A 16,450-nucleotide genomic window follows, 5' to 3' on the forward strand; every position below is an offset into this window, starting at 1 on the left:
TGTATTTTGAACATCTTCACCCACACCCCCATCTCCTTCCATAACTACCCTCTCCACTCTCCCTTACCTTTCCACCCAACTTTTGAGGTTTCTCCTTTTCTTTCCATTTCAAGTCCAGCTTGTATTTATTCAGCTAGTCTTGGGAGTCGGGCCTTCCCTGTTTGTGCTCAACCTACTAGATATTATTCCATTAAAGATGAAATTTTCGCCGGGCGGTGGTGGCGCACGCCTTTAATCCCAGCACTCGGGAGGCAGAGGCAGGCGGATCTCCGTGAGTTCGAGGCCAGCCTGGGCTACCAAGTGAGTTCCAGGAAAGGCGCAAAGCTACAGAGAGAAACCCTGTCTCGAAAAAACCAAAAAAAAAAAAAAAAAAAAAAAAGATGAAATTTTCTGATTTTCCTTCTTCCAGCAGTTATTTAATGCCAAAAGCTCATCAGCTAGTGGTGGGATTTTACACGCAATTCCCCCCTCCCATATTGGGATTTTTTCTGGCTGGATCTTGTGAAGGTCTTGCGCTTGTTCACAATGGCTTTGAGTTCATATGTGTAACTACCCTGTATATTTGGAAAACACTATCCCCTTGTTGTTATTAACTACCTCTGGCTCTTACTATCTTTCCACCCCATCTTCCATAAAAATCCATGAGCTACAGGAGGGGTTTGATATGTATGTCCCACTTAAGGCTGAGTATTCCACAGTCTCTTATTCTTTGCATGTTGACCAGTTGGAAGTTTTCTTAGGGTATTTATTGCTGTGAAGAGACACCATGACCATAGCAACTCTTACAAAGAAAAGAGATAATTGGGGTAGCTCACTTACAATTTCAGAGGTTCAGTCCATTATCATCATGATAGGGAGTATGGCAGTGTGCATGAAAACATGGTGCTGGAGGAATAGGTCCTACATCTTGCATCCAACAGGAAGTCAACTGAATGTCACACTGAGGGAAGCTTGAGCAAAAGAGACCTCAAACCCGCCCCCACGGTGACACACTTCGTCCAACAAGGACACACCTCCTAATAGTACCACTCCCTTTTGGGGCCATTTTCTTTCAAACCACCACAGAGGTCTCTGTATTGCCATCTACTGCAAGGAGAAAGTTCTCTGATGAGGGTTGAGAAATACTCTGAGCTATGAGTATAGCAATAAGTCATTAGGAATCATTTTAATACTGTGTCCACTTAGCAAAATAATAGTATTGAGTCCTCCCCTAGGGCCTATAACTTATCAAATCACAAGTTCTCGGACCCTTTAACAGTGCCAGATATGGTTCCATGTCATGGAGCAGGTCTTAGATCCAAGCAGAAAGTAGTCAGTCACTTCAATAACATTTGTGCCATTATTACACCAGGGGGCATATCTTGCCAGATCAGTCATTATTGTAGCTTGTAGAGTTCATAGTTGAATAAGATTTTTGACTACTTTTCTCCCCTGGCAGTGTGCATAGACAATTTTTGCACTACAAAAACTAGCCACTGTGGATGAACCTTCCATATCAGTGCCAGCTTGATTTTATCCATGTTCCATGACTCAAGTGTGTGGTGTCCTTCAGCAACTGGGTTTTACCACCAAGTTCTAGAGGGTAAATAATAGCATTGTCAATAGCCTATAATTTGGGAGGATCTATGTGACCTCATTGACTAAGAACTCCAAAATAAGTAACATATTCCTAGGACTGGGCTTTTTATTTGTTATCTTTGGAATCCAGTAGTGGCATTGTTGCTCCATTGTAGGATAATTCCATTTTAATACTCCCCCTCTCTGTGTTCATCTCTCACTTATTCTACCTTTCTCCCTCTTTCTCTGCCTGTATGTGTGTATATCTTCTACAGTAGTAAGTAGGTGTCTTAGTCAGTGTTCTGTTGCTGTGAAGAGACACCATGACCATGGCAACTCTTTAAAAGGAAAATGTTTAATTGGAGTTTGCTTATACTTTCAGAGGTTTATTCCATTGTCATCTTGATGAGGAGCATGGCAACATATAGGCATACTAGTTCTGAAGAAGTAGCTGAGAGTTCTACACCTGTATCCACAGATAGCAAGAAAAGTATGACACTGTACCTAGCTTGGGTTTTTGAAACCTCAAAGCCCAGCCCCACTTCCTCCAACAAAGCCACACCTACTCCAACAAGGCCATACTTCCTAATGACTCTCAAGTAGTGCCACTTCTTAATGACCAAGCATTCAAATATATGAGCCTATGGGGGCCATTCTTATTCAAAATATCACAGTAGGTTTCCATATGACTTTTTTCAAAGGCCTTTTGTGTTATTTACCCTCTTTTCCCTGTCCTTCCTATCCCCACTCAAATTTAGCCCTTCCTTTTCCATAATTCCCTTTTAACCCTTTTACTAATGTGTTCTATCTCCCCTCCTATGAAAGCCCCCTTCCATGGCCCCTAAGTAACTTCCCAACTTCTATGAATATCCCAAATGAAACACATATTTCTACATATTCAAAGCTAACATTCACAAGTTAGAAAACAAGTAACATCTGCCTTTTTGTCTGGTCTAGGTTACCTCACTTGGAATGATTGTTTCCAGCTACATTCATTTGCTTCAGTATGTCATAATTTCATTTTTATAATAGCTATATAATGTTCCATTTTGTGAATATGCCACATTTTTTATCCATTTGTCAGCTGATGGATATCTAGGCCATTTCCATTTCCTGGCTATTGTAAGTAGAGCAGCAATGAGCATGGATGAGCAGTAGGCATCTCTATAGTATAAAATGGAGAACTTTGGATATATGCCCAAGAGTGGTATAACTAGATCATGTGATAGTTCTGGAAGGTCTATTTCTAACTTTTTGAGGAACCTCTACATTGTTTTCATTGTACCAGTTTCTATATCTCGGTTTTAAATGGGTGCTAAGGATCCAAACTCAGATCTTCATGCCTACACAGCAAGTACATTACTCTATGATCCATGTTTCTGGCCCATGAAGTTCATCTTAATATGACATTTTATTTAACTAAACATACCCCCAAAATAATACCAGTATCCTATTATCAATCAGGCCCATGACTCCTTCAAAGGCAGATAAGTAAAATCTTTCTTTTTTGAGGGCGGGGGGTCTCTTCCCATGATACATGGAAGCTGAGGACAGCTTGGAAGTACCAACTCAGCCTCTCTGCCCAGACACAAGTTGTGATCCCTTATAGAGCCACAAACAGGAAATAGTGAACTCTGAATGATATATTCTGTTAAGTTTCTATTTACCAGATCTGGACCATTACTTTAACTGGCCAAGCTTTTTTGTCCCAAAGTATTTCATGTTCTTCTCAATTTCATATCAATTACTTAATACATCTGTGAACTTTCTTTACTACTCTAGCAAAGTCATGATCAAAATATTAAGACAGACTTCCTTAGTATGTATTCAACACAAACCAAGCTAGTAAATCCTTATCCCTTATGAACTAGATGCTAGTACTAATCATTTCAATTAAGAACACCAAAGCACAGAGATGTTACATAGCATTACAAGTCACACTCACAAAAAAATCTGTGCCGGGGCTCTTGTACCCTAATGTGAACCATTATATTATATGATGTGCACAATGTCCACTCTAGCTTGATAGTCATTTCTCAATGGTTACTGTGGTAATTAAACCAGTTACAAATCCCTTTTAATTGTATTATCATTCAATCTTTCTTAAGATACAGAATACTATATCTTAAGGGAGTTGATGTCATCTGTTCCACTTAGAACAGATAAGCAAAGTGGGAGTTTAGGGAGATGTTTACAAAGAGGGGAGTTCAGATAGGCATCCTAAAATGTAAAAAACATATGACCCATAGGTACACAAGTGCTTGAACTGGCTTGAAAAGCACTAGGCAACAAGTACTAAACAATCAGCAGCAGGTAATTAGCACCCCCTTGGAGCTATGCAGCTGTCAAATTTGCAATGTTTGTTGCCTGAAAACTAACATAGTATACTGTGAAATTTATTTACACCTTGTAGAGGGAAGTTTCTCTGGACCTGCCAGGCCCTGTGGTCCTGAAGATGTTTATAAAATAATCCCTCAGAGCCTTATATTAATTTCTAAGTGTATGCCTAATGGCTTCAGCTTCTGGCTAGCTAACTCATCTTAAATTAACCCATTCCTATTAATCTATATGTTACCACATGGCCATACAAATACCTGTCTGCTGGAATCTTGTTGCTCCTTCAGCAGTGGCTGACATCTCTCCCCACTCAACTCTTCTTCTCTCTGTATCTCTGCTTGCATTTCCCACCTGGCTGTAAGCTTTCTTGCCATAGGCCAAACAGCTTTATTTATTATCCAGTGAGAACCACACATATTTACAGCATACAGAAAGATATCCCACAGCACTTTCCCTTTTCTGTCTAATCAAAAGGAAGGTTTTAACTTTAACATAGCAAAATTATATATAACAAAACAGTTGTCAAGAAAGAATTACAGTTACAATATTTGTATTTGGCAAAATTGAAGGAAATATTCTATCATCTATTCTATTTTTGTGACTCTAAAGTTTTATATCTAATTTATCTTTTATCATAACCAAGGAAAATTATAACTATCTAGTCTTCAACTTCATCAAAGACCCTAGAAGGATATAATATTACCTGAGTAAACAGGAAGTGCATGGCAAACAACTTCCATAATTCTAGAAATGACAGGGACAGCTGGCAGCCTGGACAGTCATTCAAAGTTCCTCTGTAATGTTGGGGCATCTACCTTCAGCCTACAGGCCTACAGTCTCTGGCATAACTTTCAGTGAAGCAAGAAATTTTAAGGACTGTTCTGCCCACTCTGGCAAAGTTCCTCAGGCACTTCTTCCATTCTCCCCTTGTCCTGTAGAATGTCTTGTAGTTTCTTCTGTGAAGCAGGAACCTGAAGGACTATTTCATTTTGCAAAGTTCAGTGATCACCTTCCTATGGGTCCTGCATGTCTAGTTATACAGCATCCTGTCAAGCAGTCAAGTCAAGGGCACTTTTTTTGCCCAGTGGCTTGCTTTTGCCACAAAGAAAGCAAACTCCATAATTAATTTCTTCTATGCCCATCATATTTTCTGAATTAGATTGGTGCTGCCAGGAGCAGACATGTCTCAATGTCCAGAAAAGTCTAAGTTCTTAAAACATTTTAAATGCCATATTCTGTAGGTCTTTGAAGTGTTTAAAGATTATCTACCTAATTGAAATATATCTATGTTTACCTAAAAAACTTAACTAACATGACTATAAGTTTGATTATTCTAGATGACTATTAATCTGTATTTCTTAATTATATTTTACAATTTTAAATGAATTGCATAAACATAATACCTTAAACAAGAGTAGAAATATACATACAGTATAACAAAATTAACTTTAAATTTGTATCAATAGGGCTGGAGAGATGGCTCAGCTGTTAAAGGCTAGGCTCACAACCAAAAATATAAATTTGTATCAGTAAACTAAAATCTATAGCAATGTAAAATATTTCAAATGAGTTGTTGCTTTTTAAAAGTAGATTCAATAATCTACCCTTTTATCCTATCATATCTTTATCCTCTTAATGGGGAAATTATATAGGCCACTCTACGTAGTTAAAAGGAAGATTTATTTAGTGGGTGACTTACAAATGAAGGAATAGATAGGTTGTGGGGGTCTGGGGAAGGTGTATTGCAATCCAGCGGTGTTCTCTGGAGCTCTGCTCAGTCAACCTCCACCGTCCAGGGTCCAGGGTCCAGGAACAGAGAGAGCGCTTGCCCATCCAGGTCTCGAGTCTCCAGATGCCTCCCTTGGTCCCGCCTCGTAGGCGTGACAGTTGCCAGAGTCTCAATGGGGGTTGGAACTTCCAGATCCAAGCTGGAATAGCTACCCACTACATCCTCTTTTCTTCTTTAGGAAGAGATTGCATTTATAATCAACATACTTTAAATGAAAATAAACATTTATGCACAATGTTTTGGGAATTTGGGTGTAGTTTCTCATACTACTTCCTGCTGGTTGGGGGCACTGGCAATCTTATGGGGATCCTGAGAAAATTAAGAATTATAGTTAAATCTTGGCTGTAATAGTCTGTGAGGCTGTATCGACCTTTCAGGGGGTCTTGGTTGATCAAACCATATTAGCCTGGAAGAAATCCACAGGTTCTCATCTGTAGTGGGTACCTGTTCCAGCTTTGACCTTGAAGCACTGCCCCTAGTGAGGCAGCAGGTAACTTCTGTGGAAACCAAAGCAGAACATCTTTTCCAAAGCAACATATCCTTAGACACAAATTTTGAAGTCAAGATACCTTTAAAATATACATATTGGTTTAACTGAGTAGCCCCTACAATCAAATGTCTCTTTGCAGTTAAAAATCCCAAAGACAATATAATAATATGCAGTATCCAGATTCTTTGTATAACTTTCATCTTTATATGGCTTAATTTTTATATTATTTTTACTGTCTCTTTATGTATCTATAATCATTTTCTGATCATTGCTTTAAACTGTAGGTAGCATGGTTAGGACTGAAGCAGCAGCAGCCCTGGCTGCTGGCCCCACCTCACTCAGTTTTTCAACATGGCGCAGGTACCAATGAGTCACACTTACCTCCCCAATTCTGGGAAGTAGTATTAAATATACCTATGTTTTTAAGCCTGCAGCTGTGCTCCCAAGCCAGAAGGCAGTGGCTGGGAGAAGCCTCTTGGTATTGCAGCCTGTGAGAGACCACAGGAGCCTGGCATATTGCTTCTGAAGCCTGCCAAGACCAGGGGACATGGCCGGGAATGACATACATGAACTAGGAAGCTGTTCTTAGCTTAATTTTAGAATCTCCTTTTAAGTTTTCTCAGGTTTTAGGTGGAACTCTTGCCACCATGTATGGGCACCATTTGTAGGCAGAAGTTTTTCTGTATCCTGCCTGGTCCTGCATCTGCTCATTCCCAAGTAAATACACAGAGGCTTATATTACCAACAAACTGTATGGCCTATGGGTCAGGCTTCTTGCTAGCTTATAACTTAATCCATTCTATTAATCTGTATGTTGCCATGTGGCCATGGCCTTACCAGTCTGCTGGCATCTTGTTGCTCATTTGGCAGCAGCTGGTATCTCCCCTGGCTCTACCCTTCATCTCATCTTCAGTTTGACTGTACCACCTAACCTTATCCTGCCCTGCCATAGGCCAATGCAGCTTTATTTATCAACCAATCATAGCAACACATATTTACAGCATACAGAAAGACATCCCACTGCAACACCTTGCTCACTTCCTAGTAGAGACATATCTATTACAGTCAAACTGAAATACCTGTCTCCCTACATAGGTGAAGTTGTTGACATTTTATGTGTTAAACTGTTAAAAATATAAAAGGTACCAGTTATAGCTTAAACGAGACGCAGCAAAAAAGTAGAAGTAGATAAGCTAGCATCCATTAATCATAGAATGTAGGTAGACTGGCAAAACTTTATTAGACTCACTAGAAGATATATTAGCAAGTGGTAAACAAAAGCTTTTTATACTCTACATAAAGACATAGTATAACCAATTCTGGAAAAAAGTTGATTCTTGAATATGGTATTTTTATTGATTATACCATAGTACTTAGAAGAAAAGTAGACTGTCTTCAATCAGAAATACTAATTTGGGAGAAGGCAAGGATGTCTCATCTAAAGATAGGATCACTCTATGACTCACTATTCTACTTCATTGTTTTCCTGCATTAATTACCACCATACCAAAAACAATGTTTTGTGCAGAGTAAGCACTAGAAATATTTTTTTAATGAATGGATATATAAATGTCATTTACATTCAACTCAAGAAGATAGTGTCATTAAACAAAAAGTTGTGTGATCATAGCAATTTGGTCATGTCTTTTGTCTTAGTCAGTGTTCTATTGTTATGAAGAGACAACATGACCACTGCAACTCTTATAAAGGAAAGCATTTAATTGGAGCTTTCTTACAGTTTCAGAAGTTTAGTGTATTTTATGATCATGAGGGGAAGCATGACAGCAGGCAGGCATGTTGGTGGAGGGGGAGCTGAGAATTCTACATCTGGATCCACAGGCAGCAGGAAGAGAGAGCCACTGGAGCTTGGTTGAGCTTTTGAAACCCCAAAGCTCACCTCCATTGATACACTTCCTCCAACAAAGCCATACCTTCATCAACAAGGCCACACCTCCTAATAGTGTCACTCCTTGATGACTAATCTTTCTATCATATGAGCCTATTGGGGCCATTCTTATTCAAACCACCACAGCATCTATGAAAATGTCAACTCTGACTTGCTTATGAAGCCATTTACCTATATCTCTTGCCATGCATACATGGCTGATTGTTCTGTTGATCATTCAGTTCTCTTTCTTTGGGAACTTTTCATTTCTTACCACTCTGCCATTATTCACTCTTTCATTCCAAAGCATTTTCTAAGCATCTTCATTTACATACTACCATGTTAGATACCAGAGATAGAGGGAATATTTGTTTGTTGCTTAGTATGTGTTAGTTACTGGATTCATCATATTATACCTATTACCTCTTTAATCTTTTGAGATAAAAATTATCTTCACTTTACATATAAACAGAGACATAAGAAGGATCTCAGACCAATAAGAGAAGAAGACAAGCAAAGCACCTTTATAATGTAGTGCAATAATTTGCTAGAATGAAGTTATTATATATAACATGAAGTAGAAACACAGATAAAGCAGTACTAAATTTGTCTGGGTCAGGGAAGACTAAGCAGGAAAAATATTTTTACAATTAACATTTGAAAGAAGTGTAATGACTTATTCCTGATAGTATTACAGAGATAGTGCTGGTCTAAGAAAGGGAGGAAATTAGTTTTGGCTGGTACAGAAGTATTGGTTAAAGCATTGGGCCATTCTGGTTCATATGTGCAGCCCCATGGATGTGTGTGAGGAGGAAATGACTCAATGATTTGAAAGTGATCTGGTTTGCCAGGAAATAGATAATTCAATAAGTACCTTTCCTACTCATTCCTACCTATGTTCCATGGCTTTAAATACATACATGTTCATATTTCAACATTGGTGCCTGCTTCCCCTGACCATGCCAGGTAATTTGTAGAATTAGAGTCTTCCTAAGTGGATAATTAATAACAATAACTAATTGTTTTCAGAGTGTAATATGTACTTTAAAAATAGATTAAAATAAATTGTTTTAATTGGTAGGTAGATCTGTTGACACCAATGATTATTCATGGCATCAAGACTCAGGGTGCCCGTCAGAAATTTTCCAGCCTCTACATCTCTCAGTTTATCATCATGTATAGTCTCGATGGCAAGAAGTGGCTGAGTTATCGAGGGAATTCCACTGGAACTTTAATGGTATGTAATTAGTTCTTTCATGAGAGGGCAGGAAAACTTTAAAGAGCTTTTGGCAGATGGTACAGTCTACAAGCTCCCAAAAATGAATTTTCTTCCTATGGGTAATATGAATGTTTATGGACATACAAACAAAAAAGTCAAAGTTTTAATACTTTCATACATGATATAAATACAGACATGTTGTATTATGAGAATGTGAATTTTCTTAGGGGTCTGTACATGAAAGACTTTAGTTTATTAGCCAAAACCGTGAATGGAGATTAAGATCATTTATATGAAAGAATGGGAAAACCTTGGGAATTTCTTCTCTAGAGGTAAGCTTGAGGAAATTAAACAGACATAAATCCTTAACATTGTTGGTTATACTTCTCTAATTTTACATCCCTGATTAGCTGCACCAGAAATGTATCCCAATTCTCTCTTTCTGTGTCCCTCCCATTTTGTCCATTTTCACTTATATGACTATTAATTCAATGCAAAGCCCCATTCCCTCATATCACAGTATAATATTATCCATATGCTGAGGCTATAGGTAGATATGACACAGGAGCTAAGGAAAAGAGTTACAGAGTTTTACTGACAAATGCAAAATAGCTCTTGATATGCTACAAAAACACCCCAGTGGTACCTATTATATTGATGATATGCATGATGCTTATATTGATGATATGCATGATGCTGACAGGACCTGGTAAACAGAAAACAGTAATTGCTCTAATGTATTGTGATTCACACACAGAGATACACACAAATAAGCCTACTTTGTTCTTGAAATGCAACTATATCCAATGTTAAATATGTTTCCCGTTGGTTCTACACAAATACTGTTCATCATGTATAAATAGTTTCCTTCTAGCCATGCATAATAGTGCACACCTTTAATTCTAGCACTTGGAAGACAAAGGCAGTTGGATTTCTGTGGGTTCAAGGCCAGACTGGTCTACATAACTAATCCTAGAGCAGCTAGAGCTACATAGTGAGACTTCATCTCAAAAAAAAATTCTTCTATTTCTATATTGTTTGTAATTACAATTGAATTTTATCAAATACTTTACGAGCACTTACCTCCTTATTTTTTCATACAACATATTTTTTTCATTTTTCTTTATTAAGAAATTTTCTACTCATACCACATGCTATCCACAGACCCCTCCTCCTCCCTCCTCCCACCCCCAAGCCCTCTTTCTCAAGCCACCCAGCATCCCCACATCCCCCAAATTGAGGTCTCCCATGAGGAGTCAGCAAAGCCCAGCACACTGAGCCTAGGCAGGCCCAAGCCCCTTCCCACTGCACCAAGGCTGTGCAAGGTGTCACACCACAGGCACTGGATTCCAGAAGCCTGCCCATAGACCAGGGATAGATCCCGATCCCCCTGCCTGGGTGCCCCCCAAACAGTTTGAGCCAAACAACCATCTTCCGTATCCAGAGGTCCTAGTCCAGTCCCATGGGGGCTCCACAGCCACCAGTCCACAGTTCATGGACTTCCACTAGTGGGGCCGGTCATCTCTGCATGTCCTCCCATCATGAGCTCGATGTCCCTCACCTGCAGTATCTCTCCTCTCTCTCATCAATTGGATTCCCAGAGCTCAGCCTGGTGTCTGGCCATGGATCTCTGTATCTGCCTCCATCTGTCATTGGACAAAGGCTCTATGATGACAGTTAGGTTATTTGCTAGGCTGGTCACCAGAGTAGACCAGTCCAGGCACCCTCTGAACCACTGCCAGCATACCAAGGTCGGGTCAACCTTGTAGATTCCTGAGAGCCTGCCCAGCACCTATTCCCATGATGTCCTCATCTATCATGGTATCTTCCTCCCTGCCCTCCCACTCTGTCCCTGTTCCAGCTTGACCTTCCCATTTCCCTATGTTCTCATCCCCCACTCCTTGCCCTCTGCCATCCCCCGCCAAGTCCACTCATGTAGATTTCATTTTCTTCTCCTTCACAGGATCATCCATGTGTCCCTCCTAGGGTCTTTCCTGTTAGCTAGCCTCTCTGAAGTTGTGGGTCATACAACACATTTTGAACATGTGTTTCCCTCCCCCAACTCTTCTTAGACCCTCCGCACCTCCCTACCTACCCAACTTTATCTTCCCTCTCTATCTCTCCCTCTCTTTGAAAAAGAAACACAAAAAAAATGAAAATCAAAACAAAGCTGGGTGGTGGTGGCACATGCCTTTAATCCCAGCACTCGGGAGGCAAAGGCAGGCAGATCTTTGTGAGTTTGAGGCCAGCCTGGTCTACAGAGCAAGTTCCAGGACAACCAGGCCTACATAGAGAAACCTTATCTCTAAAAAATCAAAGCAAAGTAAAACCAATAAGACAAAAAAAATGAAAAAAAGTACACACACTTACACACATACACACACGAAAAACATAGAGGTCATTTTGTGTTGGCCAACTTATCCTGAGTATGGGCTCTGCCCTGGAGTATAGTTGATATACCCAGTGACAATCCATAGGAGAAAACTGACTTTTCATTTGCCAGCAGATATCAATTGCAAATAGCTTCTTGGTTAGAGTTGGGACCCTGTGTCAACTTCTCCCTATCAGTGATGGAACCACATCTGGCTTGAACTTGTGAATGTCTTGTGCATGCTACAACAACAGTCTCTTTGAGCTCATATGTTCATCAGTCCTGTGTGTCTGGAAGACACTGTTTCCTTGGAGTCATCCGTCACCTCTGGCTCTTGCAATCTTTCCCCTTCCTCTTCCATGTAGATCCTGGAGCCTTGTGAGTAGGGGTTTGATAAAGACATTCCATTTAGGACTAAGTGCTCCAAAGTCTTTCACTCTTTGCACATTGTCTAGTTGTGTATTTGTGTTAGTTCCCATCTGCTACAAGAAGAGGCTTCTCTGATGAGACTTGAACAAGGCACTGATCTATGAGTATAGCAGTGTGTCATTAGGAGTCATTTTGTTGCTATGTTCCTTTAGCAGAATAGTAATATTAGGTTTTCTGTTGTATGATATTTTGTTTGTGTTCTGACAAATAAAGCTTACCTAGAGATCAGAGACTGGAGCTCTCTACTAGTTAACCATAGAGGCCTGGTCCTGGTGGCACACACCTTTAATCCTAGCACTTGGGTGGAGGAATCAGGAAAATCAGGAGTTCAAGGCCACCCTGGGCTACATGAGATTGAACCAGTCTTAGAGATACAGAGCCAGGCAGTGGTAGTGCATGCCTTTAATCCAAGTATAATCAGGAGGTAGAGACAGGTTTATAAGGTGGGTGGAGACAGGATCTTAGTCTGAGGATTTGTAGAGTTAAGAAGTTTCTAGTGGCTGCTGCTCTGCTTTTCTGATCTTTCAGCTTTCACCCTCGATATCTGACTCTGGGTTTTTATTGTTAAGACTAACTAGGATCACACTTCAATTTTCCCCATAGGCCCATGACCTGTCTAGTCTTGGGATTCTTGGCCACTTTAGCGTGTTAGGTATGGGTTCCATTTCATTTCATGGCGTGGGCCTTGGATATAATTTTTAAATAATGTAACATTTGTGCCACTATTGCACCAATATATCTTACAGTCTCACTTGTAGGTCACAGGGTATGTAGCTGGGTGATATTGATGATTACTTTCCTTCTTCAGTAGAGTGCAAAGTATGTTCCAGCATCATGAACACTAGTCAGTAGGAATGAACCTTCTATTTGGTCACCAGCTCAACTTCTCCATGTTCAGTGACATAAGTAAATGTCTCAGCAACAGGGCCTCACCATAAGGTTGTAGAAAAAAACAATAACCTTGGCAATAGCCTGTGATGCTTGGTGGTGGGTATCCATGGGACCCCTCTGGTCAATGACTCAATGATTCCAGGCATTGGAAGTTTTGCTTGTTAGCATAAGGTGTCTAGTGTAACTCAAATTTTAAAGGTCTTATAATAAAAAAAAAACAGAACCAGATATTGGGGTAAGTGCTGAAAGATCAGAGAAACAAAGGAACTAGCTACTGCCACGTCTTACCTCTAGGACTCCTCAGCCTGAAAAGGCCTCTAGCTGAAATACTTTATTTCGTGTCTCCTCAGGTCTTATATACCTTTCTCTGCCCACCATATCACTTCCTTCTTAGTGCTGGGATTAAAGGTGTGTGCCACCACAGCCTGGCTCTGTTTCTCTCATAGACTAGTAAATCTCATATAGTCCAGGGTGGCTTTGAACTCACAGAGATCCAGACAGATCTCTGCCTCCCGAGTGCTAGGATTAAAGGTGTGTGCCACCACTGTCTGGTTTCTATGTTTAATCTAGTGGCTTGTTCTGTGTAACACAAATTGCTAAACGGTCTTATTAATTGAAAACTTGGATCCAGATATTGGGGTGAAAGCTGAAAGATTAGAGAAGCAGAACAAGCCAGATACAAGTTCTTACCTCTAGTAAGTCCTCAGTCTAAAGAGAGCTACTTCCTGTGTACTCACGCCTTATATACCTTTCTGTGCCCTGCCATCTTTCTTCCTCTATCTGCCGAGCTTCATCACTTCCTCTCTCCACCCAGCTCCATCACTTTCTGTCTGTATAGACCTCCAGACCTCTATGTTTAACTAGTGCTGGGATGAAAGACATGTGTCACCACACCTGGCTGTTCCCAATGTGGCCTTGAACTCACAGAGATCTGGATGAATCTCTGCCTCCCGAATGTTAGGATTAAATGCATGTGCTACCACTGCCTGACCTCTATGTTTAATATAGTGGATGGCTTTTTCCTCTGATCCTCAGATAAGCTTTATTAGGATGCACAAATAAAATATCACCACATTTCTGTTCTCTAATCTTCAGGCAAATTTTATTAGGGTACATAATATATCACCACAGTCTAGTCTGTGCATTATCTCCCCCATTATATGGTGACTCCATTTAGATTCTTTTCATATATGTATATATTTTGGGAAACTCCTACAGTAGTGCATTTCCATACAGTTTTTCAAAATGCCTTTAATATCAGTTATCCGCTGAATAATATTCCATTGTGTAAACATACTTCATTTTCACTCATCAGTTGGTGGACATCTAGGCTGTTTCCAATTTCTGGCTATTATAAATAGAGCAGCAATAAATATGGATGTGCAACTATCTCTGTAGTAAAATTTAGAAACCTTTGGGTATGTTCCCAGGAGTGGTATAGCTGAATCTTGAGGTAGATTGTTTTTTGGCTTTTTGAGGGACCTCTACACACTGATTTCTGTAGTGGATGTACCAGTTTACATTTCCACCAGCAATGAATAAGTGTTCACCTTTCCCCACATCTCACTAGCATGTGCTGCCATTTGCCTTATTGATCTTGCCCATTCCGACTGGTGTAAGATGAAATCTCAAAGTTGTTTTATGTTACATTTCCTTGATGGCTAAAGATGTTGAACATTTCTTTAAGTGTTTCTCAGCCATTTGCGTTTTCTCTTTCAAGAAATCTGCTTAGTTCTATATCCCATTTTTAATGGGTTATTTGCTTTCTTGGCATTCAGGATTTTTCATATAGTTTAGATAATAACACTCTATCAAACGTATCATTGATAAAGGACTTCTCCCATTCTGTAGGCAATTTTCTGTAGTCTGCTGCTTTGCCTGAATGATGGTGTCTTTTGCTGCACAGAATCTTTCTGCTTTATGAGGTTCCATATATTAACTGTTGGTTTTAATGTCTGTGTTATTGGTGTCCTGTTCAGAAAGTTCTTTCCTGTGCCATTGAGTCAAGCTTATTCTCCACTTTCTCTTCTATCATATTCAGGGTATCTGGCCTTTATGTTGAAGTCTGTGTGATCCATTTAGAATTTAGTTGTGTGCAGGGTGATAGATATGAATCTTCTATTTTCATGCTTCTTTATGCAGCCATCCAGTTTGACCAACACTATTTGTTGAAGATTCTGTCTGTTCTCCAGTGTGTAATTTTTGGCTTCTTTGTCAAAAATTGGGTGTCCATAGTTGTGTGGAATTATGTCTGGGTCTTCTATTTTATTTCATTGATCAACATATCTGCTTTTATGTCAATACTATGCTTTGTTATTATTATAGCTCTGTAATACAACTTGAAATCTGGCATGAAGTTTCCTCCAGCAGTTGTTTTATTATTTAGAATTGTTTTATCTATCCTTGGGTGTTTGTTTATTTATATATGAAGTTGAAGATTTTTTTTTCAGTTTCAGTGAAGAAGTGTTAGAATTTTGATGAGGATTGCATTTAATGTAGATTGCTTTTGATAAAATGGCCATGTTCATAATAGTCATCCACTAGCATGGGTGATCTTCCCATCTTCAGATGTCTTCAGTTTCATTCTTCAGTATCTTAAAGTTATTATTGTACAAATCTTTTACTTGCTTGGTTAGAGTTATCTCATGATATTTTTTGAGGCTACTGTGAAAAATAGTTTCCATAATTTCTTTATCATTATATTTATCATTTGTGTACAGGAAGGCTATAGATTTTTTATATTTAAAAATGTGTTTATTCATTTTACACACCAACTACAGCTCCCCCTCTCATCCGTCCTCCCACTCCCCGCCAGCCTCCTGTCCCAACCCACCCCCTACCCCTTCCTCCAAAAGGGTAATGGGGATTCAGCAAAAGGGCTATGGATTTTTGTGTGTTAATTTTATATTTGTACTTTATGGAGAGTGTTTATCAGCAATAGAAATTTCTTGGTAGAATCATTAAGGTCTTTTATGTATAAAATCATATGATCTGCCATATTTTTACTTCTTCCTTTCCTATTTGTATTCTCTTGATCTCCTTCAGTTGTCTTATTGCTCAAGCTAAGACTTCAAATACTATATTGAATAAGTATGGAGAAAATGGACAACCTTGTCTTATTCCTGATTTTAGTGGAAATGTGTAGCTGAAGTTTTCCTGGTCCTTCCTGGCTCCCGCAGCCCTTGCAGTCCTGCAGCCACTCAGACCTTTGAGTTTCTTTCCATTTAGGTTGAGGTTGACTGTGAGTGTGGGCTTGCTCTGAATTGCCTTTATTGTGTTGAGTATTTTTATCATGAAGAAATGCTGTATTTCATCAAAGGCCTTTTCTGCAAACAATGAGATGATCATATGGTTTTTGTCTTTCAGTCTGTTTATGTCATAGATTATGTTTATTGATTTATATATGTTGAGCCATCCCTACATCTGCAGGTGAAACCTATTTTTTCATGGTGAATAATCTTGTTGTATTCTTGAATTCTGTT

At 39.4% G+C, this 16,450-nt stretch overlaps 1 protein-coding gene across 9 annotated transcripts in view; it reads left to right on the top strand.

Annotated features, from left to right (window-relative positions):
• The window catches only part of F8 (coagulation factor VIII), a 166,674-nt gene that overhangs the window by 101,126 nt on the left and 49,098 nt on the right, over positions 1-16,450 (top strand). For 8 of the 9 annotated variants that reach the window (XM_042268902.2, XM_076562461.1, XM_076562459.1 and 5 more), the window contains one exon: positions 9,140-9,295. The exons of the other annotated variant lie outside the window; for it this stretch is intronic. In XM_042268902.2, the coding sequence (XP_042124836.1) occupies positions 9,140-9,295 (156 nt within the window). The remainder of the gene's footprint in view (positions 1-9,139; positions 9,296-16,450) is intronic. 9 annotated transcript variants of the gene reach the window in all.

Source organism: Peromyscus maniculatus, chromosome X (genome assembly GCF_049852395.1).
Source record: "Peromyscus maniculatus bairdii isolate BWxNUB_F1_BW_parent chromosome X, HU_Pman_BW_mat_3.1, whole genome shotgun sequence".
NCBI lineage: Eukaryota > Metazoa > Chordata > Mammalia > Rodentia > Cricetidae > Peromyscus > Peromyscus maniculatus.